This window comes from Callospermophilus lateralis, chromosome 10, assembly GCF_048772815.1.
Source record: "Callospermophilus lateralis isolate mCalLat2 chromosome 10, mCalLat2.hap1, whole genome shotgun sequence".
Classification (NCBI taxonomy): domain Eukaryota; kingdom Metazoa; phylum Chordata; class Mammalia; order Rodentia; family Sciuridae; genus Callospermophilus; species Callospermophilus lateralis.
In genome coordinates, this window is record NC_135314.1 from 121,495,880 (window position 1) to 121,510,346 (window position 14,467).

The 14,467-nt window shown below is 40.2% G+C and overlaps 1 protein-coding gene across 1 annotated transcript; it reads left to right on the forward strand.

Annotated features, from left to right (window-relative positions):
* Positions 1–294: 294 nt before the first annotated feature.
* On the forward strand, positions 295–1,023 carry LOC143642186 (proline-rich protein 23C-like). Its single transcript, XM_077110347.1, has one exon. It carries the CDS (start codon positions 295–297, stop codon positions 1,021–1,023), a length of 729 nt encoding a protein of 242 aa, XP_076966462.1.
* The last annotated feature ends 13,444 nt before the right edge of the window (positions 1,024–14,467 follow it).

The following is a 14,467-nucleotide window of genomic DNA, read 5'->3' on the forward strand; positions in this document are numbered from 1 at the left end:
GGCGGAGCTCCGTAGGGGCGGGGCTTAGCGTAACAATGGAGCTTGGGTTGCTCAGGCAACATAACTGGCCCTCCAGGGCGCATCCGGGTCAGTGCATAGGAGCAAGGTTCCAAAGCCAGACGCCAAGCACAGCAGCGGGCGCAGATCCACAGAAGCCAGGACTGCGGCCCACCCGAAAGCTTAGCGCACCTCACCTATCCTCCTGACCCGACTGTCACTGCGCGCAGCAACTGCCACCTGTGCTCCGCACTCACTTTGCCCCGAAACGGGAGCATCCACCACAACGCCTTCGACATGGTGGGCATTCGTCCACGAAGCCCCAGCGCCTGCCCCGCGCCCTGGGGGGGACCACAGCCTGAAGGACCTGGTCCTGCCAAACGCCGCCGACTAGACGACCCTGCAGACCCCGCAGAGCCCCCAGCGGCACCCAACCTGCAAAACTCTGCAGCATCAGCAGCAGCAGCCAACGCCACCGCGCTCCCCTCCGTGGTGGTTCTGGCAGCGGGCTGCTCCTTACAGGTACCCATGGACGACGGCCACCTGGTGCTACAGCCTGCGCCATCCTCGGTCCTGCAAGTGAATCTCCAAGGACACAACCTCATTCTGATCCCTGAGGGCCTCGTGGGAGCCACCGACCAACGCCCAGGAGGCCAGGGAGACTGTCCTGAAGACCCGGAACTGGGCGCCTTCCTGAGACCCCTCGGTGAGAACAGGGTCGTCGAGCAGGGATTCTTCTGCGAATTTATGCCAGAGATCGTCAGAAAAATAGAGGAGTTCGAGGAGCAATGGATGGACCCTCCAGCCGGCCCGCGGGGGCCCATCCCATATCTCCCTGCTTGGGCCCCCACCCCTAGTCCAGTGAGGCGCTCTTCTAATCCCGCCTACGACGTGGATTTCCACCTTCTGAGGCCCTTCCCCACCTCACCACTGCAACCTCTACCTCCCTCTCCAAGTTCAAGTCCCCAGGCGCCTCCTCAGTGCTCTCCACGCCCTAGGAGCAAAGCCTGCAGATGTCTCTTCTAGGAAGAAAGGAACTTCTCCCCACCCCACCACCGGACCCAACTCCTGGACACTCTCCTGGGGGGCATGCTGGATCCTCAGAGCCCCTCAATAGTCAGCAATTCTGTGCTGACAATTGTTTTTTCTGTACCGGATTGTAAGGAAATAAAGACTTCAGGAAGAGAAGGCAGACTCCACAATTCATCTTGGAAATGGAAAATCTTCAGGGAAACCAAAAACTGTGTTTTCAGATTTTAGAGACTTCTTCACAGGATCATTCTCTAAACACACACACACCATTTCCCTGCATTTTGTAGACGTTGTTTTCTCTCAAAATGCACTTTTTAACTCATATCACCACTCCCCTCTTTTTCCCCCAAACCAAGAAATCATTGGATTTCTTATGCTGTGAGTTTCCTTCTGTGTTTTCCCATGGATTTATGAAGACATTCAGCCATAGCATGTCTAGTTCTTGATTTTTCCAGCTGCTGCCCCAGTGAACTGCCAAACAGTATGATGGTTACTACATCTGATTGTATGATGTTTGTTCTCAGCAGTCTCTTAACCTGTTGAAGAAATTCTCTTCCAATTTTACTTCTTAATGTAAATGAGATTTATGTGGAATTTTATCCGATGTTGTCCGCATGCATTGGAATATATTTTTTAAATATATTCATCTGGTGATTTAAACCAATAGACTGATGGAAATGTTTGCTTTACTGCTATTCCACAGTGTTTTCTACCATTTAAATAGTATGCTGATTTTTTTCTAATGTAAATAAAACTTGTAACATTTGAAATGTTAATTTATTACCGTGTTTGCTTCATTTCTATAAAGTAAAATATTACAAAACTGAAGTCAAAGGGTCATTTCATTTCAAAACTTCAGTAACTATTCAGATTGACCAGCGAACCTTACTAATTATTTTAATTATTTAGTTGTAGCTGAACAGAATACCTTTATTTTATTTATTCATCTATTTTTTATGTGATGCTGAGGATTGAACCCAGTGCCTCCATGGACTAGGCAAGGGTTCTATTGCTGAGCTACAGCTCCAACCCCACATTACCAATTCTTTCCTACCTTTTTATTATTTATTTTTAAAACTCCTTCAAGGTGTTTATTATCAGTGGCTGATGGAAAATTCTCCATCAAAAGTTGTCATTTTTGAGCATTGGGTATCTGTCCAGGAAAATCAGGGTACTGGGAAAGGAAGCTCACAGTGTCCAACTTTATTGCCCTCAACCTCCATTCAACTGTGGTTTTAATGGTGGCAAAAACCATTATTTTGGAACTGAAAAGGTCTTCTAGCATAAAACTATTCATTCCTATTTATACCGGGACGCAACACTCTCTAAAGAAACCCAGAGTGCCTCATCTCTTTTTATTTCATTTTCTCACATTTTATTGGTATGTTATAATTATTTGTATTTATGTCATAATTTTTATTTATTTTTTATTTTTTATTGGTCGTTCAAAGCATTACATAGCTCTTGACATATTTCATACATTACCTTTTAATGATTACATTCTACTCATTCAGTCTATCCTCAATTTTCATCTGGCTGAAGAATATCCTTTAATAGTTATTTCCACCATGTCCTATGTGTGGTAAACTACCTTGGTTCTATAAGTTTGAACATGGTTTTGCATGATAAACTCTCTTAGTATTGTATGCCTGAAAAGGCCATTATTACTCATGTATGAACATTTCAATTTGGTGTCAACACACCTTATATATAATCAGAGATATGATAAATTATTGTATAGTGGTATATTAAGAGTTGTAAAGCAAAATAAATTTCAAAAAGAAAAAAATGCAATTATCAAATATTCATTCTTAAATATAAAATGATATATAACTGCTTGAACAATATTCGCCTATTGCCATTTTTGTGGTTGCAAGATAAAAAGTCTGCCAATCAAGTTGGTATTCCTTTATATGTGACTTTTCTACTCATTGTAGTATTTTTTAAATTATCTTATTTTACACTTTGTGTTCCTTGATTTTTAAATGTTTTTATCCTTGCCTTATACATAATAGTGGGGTTCATTTTGGACACTCATACATTCATAGAATATAATTGGTTCCATATTAATACCCGTACTTCCACTTTCCCTTCCCTCCTCTCTCCCCTATTCCTCTTCCTCTCTACTAGTCTTCCTTCTATTTATTTTTAGCTTTTTTAATCAGTTTCTTTATAGATAATACATAATGATAGAATGCACTATGACATATTCACTTATGTACATAGCATATTATGATCAATTTCATTCCACTGTTCCTCCCTTTTTCCATCCCTCCCACTTCTCCCTCAATTCCCTTCTTCCATTCCACTGATGTCCCAAAGGAAAAAATTAAGAGCATGAATAAAGAGCTTACAGAATGAGAAAATCTTTACCACTACTCTTCTGACAGGGAATTAATACTTAGAATATATTAAGAACTCAAAAAGCTTAATCCACCCATAAAAAATCACAAAATAACCAATCAATAAGTGGGCAAAAGAACTAAACACACTTCTGAAAAGAAGAAATACAAACGACTAACAAACATGAAAAAAAAATGTTCAAAATGTTCAACATCCCTAGAAATCAGGGAAATGTACATCAAAACAACATTGAGATTTCATCTCCAATTAGAATGGCAATCATCAAGAATAAAAAAATAATAAATACTGGCAAGGATGTAGAGGAAGTAATACACTCAAACATTGTTAGTGGGACTACAAATTTGTAGAATCACTGTGTAAAGCAGTATGGAGATTTGAGTCTCAACAGGAACACAACCATCATATGACCCAACTACCCTTGATATTTATCCAAAAGACTAATATCAGCATACTATAGGGATATAGACACATCAGTGTTTATAGCAATGCAAGTCACAATAGTCAAGTTATGGAACCAGCCCAGGTGCCCATCAACAGAGGATTGGAGAGAGAAAATATGGTGTGAATATATACACATTTTGTGTGTGTGTGTGTGTGTGTGTGTGTGTGTACAGTCATAAAGAAGAATGAAACTATGTTATTTGCTGGCAAATAGATGGAACTGGAGAACATCATGTAAGTGAAATAAACCAGAGTCAGAGAGTCAAAGATGAAAAGTTTTCTCTCATATGCAGAAGCTAGAGAAAAATAAAGGGGGAAAGAGTGATCACATTTTAGTATTTTAAAAAATGTTTATTTGCCTTTCGTATCTACAGCCTTCCTGCAATGTTGTCTAGAGGTAGGCTCTCTTTCCCTTTGCCTCGATAGAATTCAAAAAAATCTTAGGCTCTGTAATTTCAGTATATCTCACAGATCCCCAGGTTAAAATTCCAATCACATATATAATGGCATTATCCAATCTATCTTTTGTTTATGCTTCTGTAGGAAAGTTTTTGTTTCAATGATTTTATTTGTTTTCCTCGATTTTTACCACTTCCTGTTTTAAAACTTCTCCACTGGGTATCAGAAAGTCCTATTTAGGTATGTTCATGGATATTGCTTCAATACTGAAGAGTTTAAACTTAACAGCTCAGTTAATTCAATTTCCTTTTGTTGTTGTTGTTATGTTTGTACTAGAGATTGAACTCAGGGGCACTCGACCACTGAGCCACAACCCAGCCTTTTTATATTTTATTTAGAGACAGGGTCTCACTGAGATGCTTAGGGCCTTGCTAAGTTGTTGAGGCTGCCTTTGAACTTGTGACCCTCCTGCCTCAGAGTTACTGGGATTGTTGGCATGCGACACCATTCCTGGCTAATTCAATTTCCTTACAAGTAAAATCTCCCATTGTTTATAATCACATTGCATTGCCTCCTAAACTTAGTAGACATCATTGGTGGGAATAGACTGGGAATTCATCTTCAGTATCCACACTTTCCACTTCCTAGTTCACCAAGGACCACAACTCAGAATCAGACCTTTGGAACTCTTTTAACTGGTCTCTCTGAAAAATTAAAGGTCTTATCCCCAAGCAATCCCAGAGCTGCTCATTCTCAGTTTCCACCTGCCTCTCCTGATCCACTGCAGGCCCCTTGAAATAGTGGTCAGTGCCTCCTCAGCCTCTGACCATGGCAGTAGGCTGATTTTCAGAAATCTAAAAGGAGTCGAAATCTCAAATGCCACTCTATATTTTAGTCTTACTACAAGAAATACATTAAAATACCATCTCTGCATTCAGAAATAGAACTTCCTACTCCATTTCTGATACCTAGAAGTCTGTATCTTCCTTTGGATAGTAGATATCTACTTTAATATGATTTAATACATCAATGCTGTGTCTCCAGTAGAGGAAATCTCTTTGTATTTACTATTGTCTTGTCCACAGTTCCCACCATGACTCAACCCTCCCTCCTCCTCCCTCAATAGCTCAGCAGTTAGTCAGTCATAAATCTCTACCTAATTGTCTGCTCATTCTGTAGGTCGGTGGCCCTATCTACAAAACTGTGTCTTCTATTACAAGAGCCTCCTGATCTAAACTAGACACTAAGCACATCCATTTTCAGTCACATGTTAATAGAACAGTTCCAAGAGATCCTTAAAAACAATTCTCTAGAAAGCCATGGAGAAAAATTCATATTTTTAATGGGATAGCACATATTAAAAAATGTAAGAGAAATCCTTCAAAGCCAAAACTGGTGACCAATCATGAATCTAGAGAAGACAGTAGATGTTGAAGCAAGAAGTCTCCTTAAGAATCTATGGTGACCTACAGCTTCGGTTGTAATGGCCTATTTATGGGAGACAGAAAATAAAATTCAGTGCTTACACAACACTGAAGAGAAAATCCCAGGCTTCTAGTGATTCTAAGCTGTTAACCAAAACTTAAAGAATACATAAGGAAAACACCACTAAAAAGAGAAAAATTAGACCTAAAACAGGACAAAGGAGTCAGTCCCTCAAATGGTTATGATAGATAATCAGTTATAAAATATTTTTAAATAAATGTAATTTGATTGGGCTGGGGATGAAGCTCAGTTGGTAGAGTGCTTGCCTCCCATGCACAAGGCCCTGAGTTCAATCCCCAGAACCACAAAAATAAATAAATAACTATAATTTGATTGAGAGACATGGAAGCTTTAAAGGGGAACCAAAGGAAACTTACAGGAATTAAATATTATATTGAAGTGGCAAATAAAAGGAATGGGTTAACAATAGAGAGAACTAACTGGAAATGGAAATATATTGAAACCATCCATAAGCTAAGTGGAAGAAGTAAAAATATATAAAACGTGCAAGGGAAGCTCTCGGACTTTAGACAGAGGTTGCCTCTACCATCACTGTCGGAGACGAAGAGGATGAGCACCCAGAGAATGGGAAAGCAGTATGAATGAGGATTCTCTGGATGTGTTGATAGAAAACTCATTCATTCATTCATTCATTCATTCCACAAATATGTATTGAGTACCTTCTGTGTACCAGATATTTTTCCAAACCCTGGGAATACAGCCAAGAACAATTTGGATAAAAATCACGGTTATTGGGGATTGCAATTAATTCACACAAGAAATGATTCTGCCCCAAAATGAAAGTAGTTAACAGAAACAGTGATATGTAGTGGTATTTCTCAGACATATATTCTGGTGGTTCGGGGCCGGGGTGGTTACCAGGCATTGAACTCAGGGGCGCTCAACCACTGAGCCACATCCCCAGCCCCATTTTGTATTTTATTTAGAGACAGAATTTTACTGAGTTGCATAGTTCCTTGCTTTTTGCTAAGGCTGGCTTTGCACTTTTGGTCCTCTCACCTCAGCCTCTGGAGCTCCTTGGAACACAGTTGACTGGATTACAGGGTTACAGGTGTGTGCCACCATACCCAGCTCTAAGATATATTTTGAAGATTGTAAAAAACAAGATTTGTTGACGTGAAAAGTGAGGGAGAGTTAGGGTAATTTGGAGCCTAAGCTCATACACACACACACACACACACACACACACGCATGAACACACCAAAAAAAGATGGAAATATTGTTTTCTGAGATCAGAAAGACTTTGAGAGGAGAAAATTAATTTTAAATTAGTTCAGTCTTGGATATGTATGATTTGAGTTGCTCGTTACATAGCCAAGAGAAGATATTGACTAGAAAATGAGATACAGAAGCTTGGATTGCTTGAGAAAGATGAAAGACGGAGACATACCAGTGTTTTGGAAGAATCATCCAAGCATATTTTTAAATCATTAGGAATTGTGACAGAATCAATGTCTAATAGAGTAAAGAGCATTCAAGAAATGAGGGGCAAGAGCCCCAGTGTTGGAAACAGAGTGGAGAGCTGCACTAAGAAAGAGTAGTGGGCAGGATGGGTGTGGTGGCGCCCATATTCCCAGCAGATCATCCCAACATCTGAAGGTTGAGGCAGGAGGGTCACAAGTTCAAAGCCATCCTCAGCAACTTAGTGAGGCCCTAAGCAACTCAGTGAGACCCTGTCTCTAAACTATAAAAAAGAACTGGGAGTGTGGCTCAGTGGTTGAGTTCCCTTGGGTTCAATCCCTGCTACCAAAAAAAAAAAAAGTATGGAATGAATGCCCATTTCTAAAATAATCAATGCATTTGGGAATGAGAAGGATGGTTAATTACCAATGAAATCTAAATCTGAGATCCAGGCAGTCTCTTCAACTCATACAATTAGTCTTACATCTCTTGGAGCTAGGGGTAGGAACCTAAGCACCTCACCCACAGTTTACTGAACAAATAGCTTAACTTCTCAAATTAGGAAAGGCTGTGCTGGTGAGGTCACAGCTCTGATTGGGCTCTGAGACATGGGGTAAATACAACTACATGGACAGATTTCAATATCCTGAATTCCCAGACCCCCGGCCTGGAGAACTGGCCTGCTCTTCTCTGTTAATGGTTGACACTGCCTTGCATTAAGTTGACAGAAGCAGCTGCCTGGCAAGGCAACATGCAGCAACCTCAAAATCTACACTTACCTGATCTCCACCACAAGGCCAGTAACTAAGTTAAGCCCAGATATATGGGCCTGTAAACAATGAAGGGGAGGGAAGAAAAGCACATAATTGTGTGTGTGAGTGTGTGTGTGTGTGTGTGCATATGTGTGTGTGTGCATGCGCGTGTGTGTGCATGCATGTTGTGTGTGTGCAGGTGTGTGTGTGTGTTCTGCAGGATTCACCCAAGATAAACCAGTAGGAATTAAGTATAGAACTGAAGGTGCTGGATACCAGCCAGTTAAAGAGAGTTTGGCAATTTAGAAGAATTCTCCTGTAATACAGGAGAGTTTTAACACCCTGGGAAGGACTTTCTTAAGACAGTACTCACATTCCTAAAAGCAACTCTCAGAAGCTTGGAGAAAAGAATGATCCACAGTACGTTAAGGAGAAATGCTACCACTGCAAAGGCAGACAGTAGAAAAATCAAGCAAAGGTTTAGAGAAGCTGGGCGCAGTGTCACACACCTGTAATCCCAGCTGCTCTGGAGGCTGAGGCAGGAAGATCTCGAGTTCAAAGCCAGCCTCAGCTAATTAGTGAGGCCCTAAGCAACTCAGGGAGGCCCTGACTCTAAATAAAATACAACAAAAAAAGGGCTGGGGATATGTCTCAGTGGTTAAGCCCACCTGGGTTCAATCCTCAGTACAAAAAAAAATTAGAGAAACAGTATTTTATTGTGCATATACTAGCTAAAGTAGTAAAATGCACCAGCTACTACCATGTCTAGCAGAACTTAGAGGAACACTGCAAATAAGAGCAATAGGAATGCACTTGGAACATGACTGCATGACCAATGTGATTCTGCAACCTGTACACACAGAAAAATGAGAAATTATACCCCATCTGATTCAAATGTATGATATGTCAAGATCATTGGACTGTCATGTGTAACTAATTAAAACAAATTTTTTTTAAAAAAGGAATGCACTTGGAGACACCCAGTATCACTGATAAGCTCCAAGGGGAATAGGGTGATGGCAGGAGATGGCATTTGAGAGGTGGACTCCTTGTCAGCCAAGGTAATAAAAAGATCTGAGAGACTAAAAATAGAAATTAATGATGGTCACATCATACCTGACAGTAAAACCCAAACCCACAACCTCTCCAGACTATCCTAGAAGATAAATCATAACCTCTAGAGTAACACCCCAAAATGGCCAGAACTTGATCATTAACTCTCAAATTCCCGAATCTTCTCTCCCAATTCCAACATGGGAATTTGAAAGCACAAATCTAATTTGAAAGCACAAAGCTAATCTAAGACTCTCAGAATAAGCATATGACCTTGGATGGCCAGGATTTCTGCCACAGAGATCAAATCAAGAGTCCTAATTCCTGCTTTGTTTTATCTGCTGGCTTATCTTTATTTTTTCCTCATTTTTCTATAGACCCTGGTTCATGACAGTCTGTTTTATATGACACAGTAACAAAATGATCACAAATATCTTGTAATACAGTTGAATATGGAAATGAATAAACCTAAGTAGAGAAGACTGGCGTGTCTACATTTCCCTGAACTGATCCACCTCTCCAAGAGAACGCTCAAAAGTAGGGGAAGGGAGTAAGAGATTTAATATACAAATTGACAATGAACAGATCTCATATGATGCCAGAACTCTGATTCACAACCGCCATAGCAATGAGCCCTAGAAACCAAACAATCTCTGCAGTAATCAACTCATGAAACCAAACTACAACTTCTAAAGGCAACTGACTCAAAATGGTCAGCACTGAGCTGGGTGTGTTGGCACGCACCTGTAATCCCAGCAACCCAGGAGGCTGAGGCAGGAGGATCACAAATTCAAAGCCAGTCTCAGCAATTTAGCAAGGCTTCAAGCAATTCAGAGAGGCCCTAAGCAATTCAGCAAGTCCCTGTCTCTGAAGAAAACATTTTAAAAAGGGCTGGGGATGTAGATTAGTGGTTAAATGCCAATCTCCAATACCAAAAAAATATATAAAATAAAATTAGCATTGATCAATGACTATAAGGCAGGGAGCAGAATTTCAGCCCCATCTCAAAGAAGTTAATATCTCAGACACCACTACATGATTTTAGATTCAGTTTCATAATTATTGCAGTATCAACAGTTCCCTTTTTAGCCATATGATTCTATTTTTTGTTTTGTTTATTCTTTTTCTATAAGTTTAATTGTCTACATATGCCAAGAACTTCATACTTGTGTAGTATGATCTCAATGAGAATATATGAAGAATCAGGAGGTCTCAGAGAAGTCAAAAGAGATGGCAGGAATGTTTGCATTAAAGGATATATCATCCCACATCCTGGGCCTTCATTTAGAGCCTGTATGTTCTAAGTTTACTCACACACTTTTTTTTTTTTAATCCAGAGACTTTTAAGAACTAAGCCACTTTCCCTTTTTTTATTTTTATTTTGAAGCAGGGTCTCACTAAGTTGCTTAGGGCCTGGAAAGGGTTTAGTGAAGAGTGTTTGTTTTAAGTTAGAAAGGCTTTACCTCTCGATTATACATTGAAGATATTGATTCAATAGCTAGCATTTTAAGAGGAAGCTAAAATGTGATAATGAAGGGCAGAGATGGAAGAATTGCTGAAGAGAGGTTCTCAAAGAGGCAAGATGCAATGAGATAGTTTACACAGGTGAAGGGAGTAGCCCAGGCTAGAACATGGATATTTGGCAGGGAAAAGCAGAGAAGGCAGAATATATACTCCCCAAAGCATCTTGGTAGGTAGATGTGATTATGGCAATTTGGGGAAATCTCCTGATTGCTTTTATTGTCTCTGTGAAAAGGAAATAAGGGGACCATCTAGGAGTGAGCATGAGAAATGAAATAGAGGAGGCTTGAGAAAAGAGGAGAAAGTAGGCAACATTCATCTAGGAAAGTTAAGTGACTGGACTTGAGCAATACAGTTAAATCACTACCCAGCATTAGGAATCCACCTATCGGAATCCATTATATTTAGACAGACATCATTCAATGGAGTTGAGTGGTTTTTTTTTCTCCAAACACATTAGAGGCAGATAGATTTGACCTGCTAAGCAGGACAAAGGGAAAGGATACAAAGTTATAAACACGGCAGTGACTATCATGTTGCACATGGAATCTAAGTTCCAGAAAAGGAGGGAAATGTGAACATAAGGGTGTCAGCTTCTGTGAAAATATGATAGGAGAAATGGATTTTTCCCCCCAGGAGGGCTGAGACGGATCAAGTTTGGATATTTAGAAGACTGAACTAGGAGGTTAGAAGTGGCACTCTGAAAATAAAATGTTTGAAATTGTGATTATAGAGGGGTCACAACTAGGAGTAATGGAAGGTCAAGCATTTAAGTCTTACAGGAGGGAGGACAAAAGTGGTAAAAGGAAAGAGGACTTAGAGGTCACCTTTCAGGGAAAAGTCTATGAGAATATTCAAAGTATATCAGAAGTAGAACTATGAAAATAATAGGAAATCAGGTAATAAGATCATCAAAGACTATAGGAGAGCCATAGACACTTGATTAGAAATCTGATAAGTAACTGGTGTGTAGTATACTGAGACCCAATTTTTTAAGTTAAAAAAAACAATAGAAGAGAGGAACATTTTATAGAAAATATAAAAAATAATTGCCAATAATTATATGAAAAAAATGATGTGGCCTCACGGGTAATCAGAAATTCGAAATGAATACACAGGGTAGTACTTTACTATACCAGGTAGGAAAACATTTAAGAATCCGGCAATATGAAATGTTTGCAAAGCAAGTAAGCCAGTCAATAAATGGGTAAATGAATTGTAAAGACACTTCTCAAAAGAAGTATAAAGGGTCAACAATTATATGAAAAATGTTCAACGTTTTTAGCCATCAGGGAAATGCAATCAGCAAGGCCCTGGGTTGGATCCTCCGGACCACATAAAAATAAATGAATAAAGGGAAATGCACATCAAAACTATATTGAGTGGTGGTGCACGCCTGTAATCCTAGCTGCTATGGAGGCTGAGGCAGGAAAATTGTGAGTTCAAATCCAGCCTCAGCATCTGAGTGAGGCCCTTAGCAACTCAGTGAGACCCTGTCTCTAAATAGAATACAAATAAGGACCTGGGGATGTGGCTCAGTGGTTAAAAGCCCCTGGCTTCAATCCCCAGTACAAAAACAAAAAAAACCTATACTTAGATTCAGTGTCACTTCAGTAAGAAGGGCAGCCATCAAGAATACAAACAATAAATGCTGGTGAGGATGGGATGCCAGGGTAAGGAACTCTTACACACTGTTAGTGGAAATATAAATAAGTACAGACACTATGGAAATCAGTGGGGGTTCCTCAAAAGGCTAAAACTAAATCTGCCATATATCCAGCTATACCACTTTTGGGTACTAATCAAAAAATAAAAAATAAAAACAGCACATTTTACAGATAACATGCATACCATGTTTATTGCAGCACGATTCACATTAGCCAAGTTACGGGATCAACAAAGGTGTCTGTCAACAGATAAATGGATAAAGAGAAAAATTATATATATATATATATGTCTGTGTGTGTATGTATATATACATATATGCACACACTCACACACTATGCAGCTTTATTCAGATATAAAGAAGAACAAATATGTCACTTGCAGAAAAATGGATAAAACTGCAGACCATAATTTTTTTGAGTGAATAAGTCAAAATCACAGAGAAAATACCATGTGTTTTCTCTCATGTGTGGAAGATAGGAGGGAATAAAAGGACCCCATGAAATTAGAAGGGAGACTAGGAGAGTAGAGGGAAGGGACCAGGGGAGAAAAGAAGGAACAGTGGGGGAAGCCCTGGGGAATGAAATTGATCCAATTATGGTTTTGTGTGTGTACAAATAAGCAACAGTGAAAGTTACCATTCTGTACATTTTATATGCACTGATGAATGAAAGAAAAGCAGGCTGACCAACAGACAGGCAGGCATATGAGAGATAAATGTTTGAAAGAATGTAGTGAAATTGAAACACACTGGGCTCCCGGTAATGTAAACCAAGAAAAAAAAACATTGGAAATAAAACAGGGAAGACACACATGTTCATTTCAAAGGCACACACAGTACCAAATCAGTGTTTGTTAGGTGTATACAATAAATAAATAAATTAAATATATTTGATTTAAAGCCACTATTCTATTTGATTCTACAACCAACATAAATGAAGTGTTTAATTTTGAGAATTTTTGCTTTACCATTTAGAGCCTCAGCTGTTGTAAGGGAAAAAAAGATCATATTTGGCAAGACCTGGGTGAGAAAGTACCAGGGATAGAACCCAGGGGTAACAATTTAACCATTGAGCCACATCCCCAGCCCTTTGGTTTTTGAGACAGGGTCTCTCTAAATTGCTTAAGATCTCTTTAAATTGTTGAGGTTGGCTTTAAACTTGGGATCTCCTGGTTTCAACCTGCCAAATCCCTCAGATTACAGACATGCAGCACCACGCCCAGAAAAATCATTTTTTAAAACAGTAAAATGGTGGACATAGAAGTGCTCAATAAAAAAAGAAAAAGTTAATTGTATTGCTTTAATTTTAATAATGAAATTAACAATTTTATTACAGGCCTTAACCTTCAGGAACGAACTGCCATAAAGCTTTTCATTTTAGTATTTAAAAAGCACTCTTCCTAAAAGAAAAATCTGCATTTTTCATTTATTCTTAAGATAAAACGATTGTCAAACATTAAAAAGAATTTCAGGCCAGGCATGGTGCTGCAAGCCTGCAACCCCAGCAACTTAGCAGGCTGAGGCAAGAGGATCAGGAGTTCAAAGCCAATCTCAGCAACAGTAAGGCTCTAAACAACCTAAGGACACCCTATCTCTAAATAAAATACATAAAGAGCTGGGGATGTGGCTCAGTGATCCAGTGCTCCCAAGTTCAAAGTACCTCCCCATCCCCTCAAAAAAAATAATTATAATAAATTCAGAATGGGAATGTAGATCAGGGGTAGAATGCTTGCTTAGCATGTATAAGTTCCCCAGTTCAAATCCCAGCACCAGAAAGAACAAAGGGGGGGGGGGGACTTTAAGTAGCCTTTGGGTGGGTTGTTGGTTGGGGATTACTAGGTGCAGGGGTGTTTTTGAGTGTTTTCCCCAGAATCCTGGAATACAAGAATTCTAACATTAGCCATCTTGAAATTCTATGCCTGTTTTTATCCCTCCACGCAAGAATAACCAGTGATTCTGCCCCCCAAGGACCCACACAGGTATTTCCCCACAGAGACCCACCACAGCCAAAGCTATTAGCCAGCCGACTCCTCCCATCTAGGGGCGGAGCTCCGTAGGGGCGGGGCTTAGCGTGACAATGGAACTTGGGTTGAGCAGGCAATATAACTGGCCCTCCAGGGCGCATCCGGGTCAGTGCATAGGAGCAAGGTTCCAAAGCCAGACGCCAAGCACAGCAGCGGGCGCAGATCCACAGAAGCCAGGACTGCGGCCCACCCGAAAGCTTAGCGCACCTCACCTATCCTCCTGACCCGACTGTCACTGCGCGCAGCAACTGCCACCTGTGCCCCGCACTCACTTTGCCCCGAAAGGGAGCATCCACCACAGCGCCTTCGAC